The sequence below is a fragment of the Trichechus manatus genome, unplaced genomic scaffold (assembly GCF_000243295.1).
Source record: "Trichechus manatus latirostris isolate Lorelei unplaced genomic scaffold, TriManLat1.0 scaffold00163, whole genome shotgun sequence".
Classification (NCBI taxonomy): domain Eukaryota; kingdom Metazoa; phylum Chordata; class Mammalia; order Sirenia; family Trichechidae; genus Trichechus; species Trichechus manatus.
The window spans coordinates 786,626-795,781 of record NW_004444099.1 but is presented as its reverse complement, the minus strand read 5'-3'; the positions used below and the strand labels follow the sequence as shown (position 1 = coordinate 795,781).

At 50.3% G+C, this 9,156-nt stretch overlaps 1 protein-coding gene across 1 annotated transcript in view; it reads left to right on the top strand.

Annotated features, from left to right (window-relative positions):
• The window catches only part of COL13A1 (collagen type XIII alpha 1 chain), a 176,510-nt gene that overhangs the window by 9,897 nt on the left and 157,457 nt on the right, over positions 1-9,156 (top strand). Inside the window, exon 2 of the mRNA XM_012558384.1 lies at positions 8-77. Within this exon, the coding sequence (XP_012413838.1) occupies positions 8-77 (70 nt within the window). The remainder of the gene's footprint in view (positions 1-7; positions 78-9,156) is intronic.

Below are 9,156 nucleotides of genomic sequence, written 5' to 3'. Positions count from 1 at the left end.
TGTGCAGAGATGGAAGCTCCACTCGCGGCGGCGCCGGGAGACCCCAAATACGTCTGCAGGGTGTAACTGCCCACCAGGTAAGGAGCTCTGCAGACAGTGAGGTTGAGGCATTCCTAAGAGGGGACCTCACCCCAGAGGCTTCTCACAGGGGTGATCCTCTGGCCACACCCCTGATCAGGGCATCACTTTTCGTTTGAAAGGTGGGAATGATAATATCAGTCCTGTTTACCTTCCGGCTACTCATTGATTGACCATCCCCCAATCCATCCATCCATCATCCATCCCCCATCCATCCATCCCCCAATCTACCCATCTCTCTCTCCATCCATTCTTCCATTCTTCCCTTCATCCCTCCCTCCCTTCTTCCACCCTTCCATCCCTCCCTCACTCCTTCCATTCATCCATCCTTCCATCTATCCATCCAGCATCCATCATCCATCATTCATTCATCTCTTCTGTGAGCCTGACCCTGTGTGCACCAGGTTGTTGTGAAAGCAGATAAGATGACAGCTGTGGCTACATTTTGGAAAGTATGAAGTGCTATGCAGAGTGAAAGGGAACATAAGCCCCATGAGGGCAGGGACCTTGCTCATCACACTCACTCTTGTGTCTGCAGCTCCTGCCTCAGAGCAGGCATACAAAAATGTTTGTTACCTGAATGAATGACTCCAGTGAATGAAGCTTGTTTGTCCCAGCTAGGTGACTAAGGGTTATGTGTGTTCACTGTATGGTATCTAGGCTAAACACACATGTATACACAGTGGACACAAGAGATAAAGGGGTCTGAAGCTGAAGGCTGGGAGTGATGTGGTGTAATAAAGTTAACCTGTCTAATCTAGATTCAAATTAGGGCTTTGAACCGGTTCACTGATGGCCGATGAAGCGAAACCAGAAGAGACTGGAATTTTTTAAATTTTGGGTGATCTGGAATGGTCACCAGAACGGGAAAAATTACACATCAAAGCCCTGAAATGGAAAACTTGGAAGAGACATAGTGAGCCCTCTCAGGAGTCTGATGTGTGAGACTGTATTCTCGCCAGGACTGTGGAGAGTGATACACATTCAAAGCAGTGTGATCTGCCACCGTCTTTGGGTGGGGCACCACTGTTTTCAGATCCGAGGGGCAAGAGATTTGGTTGCTGTGCAATGCATGTGCTGCCCTTGTTTTCTAAGAGAGAGATTAAGTTTCTAGCGGGGCTTTGACCTGTAATTTTTTCCATTTTTGTTACTGTTCTGGTTCACCCAAATTTTCAAAATTCATGTCTGTGTTGCTTCCTTGGCCGTGACTGAAACGGGCAGAACTTTGAAGCCCTGATTCACATTCTGCTTTTGCCGTCGACAAGTCCTGTAATGGACAGATCACTTACCAGGGGTGCCTATTCTAGTGCTGTTTCTCCTATATCATCTGGCCTCCTCCTCCACCGCGGTTATTCATCTGTTAACAGCTACATACTGAGTGCCCGTCCTGTGCTGAGCACCACGCTGGACATTAGCTTCAATTGTACTGTCCACAGTTAATAACATGAAGAAGTTCTAGTTCCTGAGAACTTGTCTAGATACCTGACCATTATTATTAAGCTATGAGAATGATCAGTGAGTGAGTGTCACTGCTCGCTGGAATAACTGGGATGCTGTTCCCCTTCGGGGTGGGGAAAGAAGCCCTAAAAAAAAGGTTAGGGGATAGGGTGGTGAAACTGTTCTATGTGATACTGTAATGGTGGACACATGACATTATGCGTTTGTCAAAACTCAGGATGGTACAACACAAAGAGTGAGCCCTGATGTGAACTATAGACTTTAGTATAATGAACCAATATTGCTTTGTCAATTGTGGCAAATGTACCGCGTGAATGCAAGAGGTTAATAAAGGGAGAAATGGTGTGCATGGGGGAGGGGGAAGTAGATGGGAACTCTCTGTACTTTTTGCACAATTTTCTTATAAACCTTAAACTTCTCTAAAAAAAGAATTGGGGATGGCAAGGTAGTGTGTTTAAGTAATCACTGCGGGTTTTGGCCTGTTCTGGGTCTTTGCCGATCAGAGTGTGGCCCCCTTAATACCAGCTGTGGGCAGCTGGGCAGCAGTAGGAGCAGAGGGGCCCTGGTCACCCTCATTCTGGTCCCCAGGCCAGGGAAGAGAGACCGACAGATGTTGAGCATATGGGTGAGGATGGAGGGACCACATTCCACCGCAGAGTGAGTGGGAGTGAGTGAGCTGGGGTAGGATGCTGTCCCAGGAGATGGTGAGGCCATGAAGGGATTCAGCCGGCCACCGTTAGATGGGGGTCATCTGGGTTAATTAAAAGGGTGTCCAGAAGCCCTGGGAAGCTCCCTCCTCCCTCTGGGCCCGGGAGATGGGCCCTGGGATCTGGGAAAGCTTTCTGGAGAGGAATGTCAGGATTAATGAGATGAGATGAGGGTGAGGGTGGGTGCAGGGCCTGGGCAGAGTGATCATGTGCTTCAGGTTCCTGGGACAGTAATTGCTGTCCCCATAACTCTCTGGCAGTTGTAACAGTTTTACACTAAAGGTGTAGAATGCTGGGTAAGGGCAGGAGATTTGGAGCCGTGGAAGAGAGATTTGAATTCCAGCTCTGGCTTAGCTTTAAGGAGCTATTTAATCTCTCTGTGCCTCAGCTGCTTTGTCTGAAAAACAGGGGCGCTACTCACCTCCTAAGCATATGGTGAGATATGTGAGATAATTCTGGAAAGTACATAGCACCTTGCCTGATTCTTAGCAAGTGTTACTATTATTGTTATTACTATTTCCTCAACTGCCTTTTGCACTTAAAAGATGTCCAGAAATCCATACCAAGCATTACATCCTGGTGTTTGGGGCAGGCTTGCCCTTCCCCTTGCCTGCCTGACTGGGGAACCCACAACAGCTGCCTAATGTCCTCAATGTACTGCCGGCCATTGGAGTGAGCACCTGACAGATGTCTTGGTGTTGTGCTTCAGGAAGTCAGGCTAGGTGGTCCTGGGGAAGCTGGGAGGGAGGTGACAGGGGGGAGGGAGGATTTGGCAAAGGGCTTCATCTCCTCCTCACATGTGGGAACTGTGTGGGACCCAGGGGTCTTGAAGGTGGGGAGAAAGCTGTGGAGAGTGTGAGCAGCTCCGGCGTTGGAGGGAGGGCGCGATGGGAGAAGGAGGGGCTTGAAACAGGTCCTCTGCGGAGACTGGGGAAAAGGAGGAACAAGTCACCGTGAGGACAAGGCGGCCAGGAGAACAGAGGACAGAGAGCAGGGGCTCCAGGGAGGGGCACCTCAGGGTGTTAAGGAATTTCCCAAAGGGCACTTTAGCACGAAGGGCAGAACCAGGGGTTCTGTTGTTGTTAGTTGTCCACGTGTGCAGAGTAGAACTGCCCCTTAGGGTTTTCAAGGCTGTGACCTTTCAGAAGTAGATTACCAGGCCTTTCTTCCGAGGTGCTTCTGGATGGGTTTGAACCACCAATGTTTCGGTTAGTAACCCAGCGCTTAACCATTTATGCCACCCGGGACTCCGAAGCAGGGGGTAACAACAGAGAATTTAAAGAGAAGGCCCCAAATTGAGGCAAAATCTGAAGGGGACAAAGATGTTCTCCTGGCTCTTTGGAGAGTCAGACAGAGCACAGAGTGGTGTCAGACCCTAGGATCCTGGGGTAAAGGCATGGGCTCGGCCTGCTGGGCCCCAGGGCCTGCCGCCTTCTGACCAACCTGAGGCTTGTCACCCCGTAGCAAAGCGCCCTCCTGGACATGAAAGCCAACCTGTTATGAATGATAACAGTTATTGTCGCAGCCCCCTAACTGAGCCCCTACTGTGTGCCAGGCGCAGTACTGACACTTTGTATCAATGGTGGCCTTTCCCAGAACGCCAACCATAAGCAGAGTGGAGTTCTGACATCCTGAAATGTTTCCAAAACACGCTGCCATCGAGTTGATTTCAATTCGTAGTGACCCTATAAGACAGAGTAGAGCTGCCCCCATAGGCTTTCCCAGGCTGTAAATCTTTACGGAAGCAGACTGCCACATCTTTGTCCCATGGAATGGCTGGTGGATTTGAACCGTTGACCTTTCAGATAGCAGCCAAGCACTTTAACCACTGCGCCACCAGGGCTCCCCTGAAATGTTTGCAAGCCCCCGAATTCTTAACTAAGACACCTCTCTTATTCCTGTACCTAAATCCTGCATCTCGGATTATTTCCTTAGGAGCAGAGTTTATAAACCACTTTATGAACAGCTTTAAGACTTCTGATAACTGTGGAGGGACCCAACCATTTGTAAAGTGCCCCGTTACTCACTTTTGTCTTGCCAGCACCTAATACTGTGCCCGCCCATAGTAGAAGCTCAATAAATTATAATCAGTGGTCATCTGGCTCGGTTGCCTTCTGTCTGCCGTTCTCCATCTGCCAGCCGTTTGGTTTCTGACCCCCTCCCACCACTGTGAGTCTTGCCTGATGCCAAACTCGCCACTGTTGGAACACAATAAATAAACACACACTCTTCTGCCCACTGTGCCTGGCTGGGATCGGAGCCCAGAGCCCCAGCCCCGTGCCTGCCCCCAGTTCGCCTCTGTGGCCGGCTGGGCTGAGGCCGGAGTCCTGTGGTGGGTGTGTTCTTCCTTGTGGCAGCCTGCGGCCCTGGGAGGCACCCAAAGGGCTTGGGACACCTAATCTTGGGCAGAAACCTACCTCCTTCCCTTCCTACTCTGACCCTTGCCAGCATCCTTCTGGGATCCTCCCTGTCCCAAAATAGCCATCTTCTGCCTGAGGTCTGGCTGCATCCTGCTTCTCAGCTGTGCACACTCTTTGCCAGCCGGCGGAGCGGTGGGCCTACAGGCCTGGGGCAGGATGCCAAAGGCCGGGCCTCATCAGAAGAGCCACAGCAGCCAGAGGTTCGGAGGAGTAGGTGTGGGCCATTTGCAAGCCTCCCGCCTGGTGGGGCGGGGGAAGGGCCCTGGGAACATACACACTGTGGGACTTCCCAGGCCACTTGAGAAGAATACAAAAATCAGGGAAACTGTCTCATGTTCTCTCCCTGTTCTTATAAGAAATGAGGAGCCGGACAATATAGGCTCCAGCAGGTGAGGAAGCAGCTACTTCAGGTCAGCCACGCTGGGGCTGGGTGGGGCTGGCCCTTTGTGAAGTCTAGGGTGGCTCTCACAGACGGAGCCATGGCCAGCGGAGCTGCTGGAGCAAATCATGGTCCTGCCTGGGCCTCATCTCCACACGGAAGGCTAGGTCAGAGTCAAGCACTGGCTGCCAGGCCGAGAGATTTGGGCTGCAGCAGTGGGAGCCGGGAGTGACAGGGCCGAGTCTGTAATTCAACGCTGTAGCCCTCATTGGGATAAGGGATGGATGGGAGGGAGAAACTTTGCCGTCCGTCAGACAGTCTAGTCTGCTTTAGAGTATGCTAGTGAGAGGTGAAGGAGCCCTGGTGGCACAGTGATTAAGCGCTCGGCTGCTAACCAAAAGGTCGGCAGTTCGAACCCATCAGCCACTCCATGGGAGAAAGATGTGGCAGTCTGCTTCTGTAAAGATTGTTGGTGTTGTTGTGTGCCATCAAGTCGATTCCTACTCATAGCGACCCTATAGGACAAAGTAGAACTGCCCCACAGGGTTTCCTAGGCTGAAATCTTTGCAGAAGCAGATGGCCACGTGTTTTCCTCCTGTGGAGCGGCTGGTGGGTTCAAACTGCCGACCTTTCAGTTAGTAGCCAAGTGCTTAACCACTGCGCCATCAGGGCTTGCTCTCCATAAGGATTACAGCCTTGGAAATCCTCTGAGGCAGTTCTACTCTGTCCTATAGGGTCGCTGTGAGTCGGAATCAACTCTACGACAGTGGATTTTGGTTTTAGTGAAAGGTAGGAGTCTCTGGGTGGTGCAGACTGTTAATACGCTCAGCTGCTAACTGAAAGGTTGGAGGTTCAAGTCCACCCAGAGGTGCCTCGGAAGAAAGGCTTGGCGATCTGCTTCCAAAAAACCAGCTACTAAGAACCCTGTGGAGCATGTTCCACTCTGACACACATGGGGTTGCCATGAGTCGGCATCAGCTTGACAACAACTGGTTTGGTTTGTTTTAGTGAGAGGTGTGTTTGAAGTACTGGGGAGCCCAGGGGAGCTTGGGACTATAGGAAAACTTCACCAAGGAGGTGGCACTGGAGGCTGGTCTTAAGGAATAAGGAAGCAGGTGGGGAGGTATGTAGTTAGGGTGTAGACTCAGCTGCCACAACAACAAAAGACCTCAGAATGCAGGGACTTAAGATAGAAGGGTTCATCTCTCCCAATTTGCAGACCACAGGAGCGCAGTCCAGGGCTGGTACGGCATCTCTACCATCTTCATCCTGTGGCTTCCATCTCTTGACCCTGGCAGCTGCTTCAGTTCTCACCAGCCGAAACCCTTAAGAGCAAAACTTGAGAAAAATGACACAGATCACTTGTACTCACATCCCATTGGCCAGAACTTAGTTACCTGGCCACCCCCAGGTCCAAGGGAGGCCAGGCCATATTTTTAGCTGGGCAGCCATACACCCAGATATTACTATGGGAGATGGGAGAACTAGCAGTCTGCATTCCATGCTGAGGGACTATCACAGACAAAGGCTCTGAGGAGTGAGAAGAAAGCAGGGATGTTTGGGAACTGCAAGCAGTTGAAGGAAGCTGGAGCATAGAAGCAGTGATGAAGGTGGAAAGAGATGTCAAAGCAAAATTGCCAAGGACCAGGCTACAGTATTGCAGCTGTCTCAGTTCAGTGGGAGGCATATAGTTTCATCCTGAGTGTGATTGATTGGTAATGGCTGCCTGGAGAGCTGCGTTGAGTCAAATTCTGAGGCTACATCCAGGCTTAGCAGAAAGTGTGGCAATTGATTAATGATGTCTTCCATGGTGCAGGAGTGGTGGGCAGCAGTGTGTGTGCCCTGGCTTTGTTATCCCCACAGATGATGATGAGTCAGGAAGGTTTTGGGGAGCAGGGATGTGGCCTGATCCAATTTATGTTCTAGAACAATAACCAGCAGTGATGTAGAGGATGGCTTGGAGGGGAGAGCAGCCCCTTCTAGCAACAAAAGTCTGTGATTGTATGAACAGGGCTTTATTTTGCTTGCCCCTGTGCTGCTATTTATGTTCAGGCTGGAACTGCCACCCTGTGCCTGGTTCTTTTCCATAGGTGGTGAGAACTGATGCCCACACATCCTGAACCCTTTTCTTTTGCTAACCTTCTCCTGTTTTCTCTGGCACTAGGTTTTGCCCCCAAAAGCCTCATGACATTTACATGGGCAGGGCCTGTGGCCTGGGTTTCAGTCCCAAGTTGTGTTTCTCTCACCTCTCCTGTCCCACGGCAGAGTAGCCAGACCTACAGCCCCCTTTTCCTTGTGGTGCCGCTCAATTCAGATGCGCCTAAGCCAGAAAGGGAGAATTCAGACCAAAGCATCCGTTGGTGTCATTTATGAAGGAAAGGATGGTAGAGCTTGTGGTTATTTTAGGAAGAGCCCTTAAGCTAAAGAAATACTGATGCAGCTACAAGCCGAGGGAAGCTAAGGATTGGCAGCAACCACCAGAAGCTCTGCTTTCCATGCAAATAATTGAGGAATTACTTCTGAATCATTCCTGGCTATTCCTTAAAGCAGGTCCACAAGGTGAGCCTGGCTCATGCCTCTCCAGGTCATGTGCGTTTATGTAAGTTAGTTGCCATTGAGTCACTCCCGTGGCGGCCCCATGTATGACAGATGAAATGTTGCCCAGTCCTCTACCATTTCACAATTGTTGGTATGCTCCAGTCCATTGTTGAGGCCACTGTATATTTTGAGTGCCTTCCATTCTAGGGGGCCCATCTTCCAGCACTATATCAGGCAATATTCTGTTGTGATCCATAGGGTTTTTATTGGCTAATTTTCAGAAGTAGATCACCAGGCCTTTCTTCCTAGTCTATCTTAATCTGGAAGCTCTGCTGAAACCTGTCCACCATGGGTGACCCTGCTGGTATTTGATATATTGGTGGCATAGCTTCCAGCATCATAACAACACTGAAGCCACCACAGTATGACAGACTGACAGATGGGTAGTGGGTTTCTGTAAGGGACTCTACTGTTGCGATTGCTGTTGTCATTGACATTCAGACTCTTCCTTGTTCTGCTTCAGCCAAAGGGATGTGCTTTTACCTGCTGCATCAGCTTCGCCTTACGGCATCTCCTTCTCCTGACTTTGCAGCCCTGTCTCGTGGCTCATGTGGCCTCCCAGACTCCCAAGCTAAAAACTATGGCAGCAGCATTGATCCTCACTCTCCCATGCCCGCTGATTCCCATGGGTTTCTGGGTCCTGTCAAATCCGCCTTTGAGATGCCTCACCTCCATCTTACCTGCTGTGTCCACTGCCACCACCCAGCCCTGCCTCCTCACTGTCTTAAGATAAGGAAGGTCTTCTTACTTTTCCTGAGTACAATTTCAGCATTTCCTTCCTCTGCTCAGAAACCACCCATGGCTCCCCAGTGCTTACAGATCCCCCCACTTATGATAAGCCTACCATCTCTCTGTAGCCTGACCAGTTTCCCTGCTGTACTCCTCTTATTTCAGTAAAAGTGGGCTGCTCCCCTGCTCACACCCTGCAGTACCCTTCCTGCGCTCATGCTGTTCTGATACCTTTGTTCTCTGTGTCTACATGATGAGCTCTTAAGCCCTCCAGGTCTGTTACATCATCCTTATAGCCCCTACCATCTATCTTCTCCTACCATAGCTTTGTACATTAGTTCTGATATTTGATTACAATCGTTCTGAATTGACTCTTGTCCCCCCAAAAAAGATATATTGGGGTCTTAACCCGGGTACCTGTCAGTATGACCTTGTGTAGAAATAGGGCCTTTGCAAATGAATCAAGTTAAGGTAAGGTCATACTGGATTAGGATGGGCCCTCATCCAATAACTCCCCCCTTATAAGAAGGGGGAAATTGAGACACAGAGGATACATGGGGAAGAAGGCCATGTGAGAACCAAGGCAGAGAGTGGAGTGATGTGGCTACAAGCCAAGGGAAGCTAAGGATTGGCAGCAGCCACCAGAAGCTGGGAAAAGGCAAAGAACCACCCCCACTCCCAACACCACCACCACCTTGAGAGAGACCATGGTCCTGCCGACTCCTTAGTTTGGGACTTCTGGCCTCCAGAACAGTGAGAGAATAAATTTCTGTTGTTTTAAGCCACC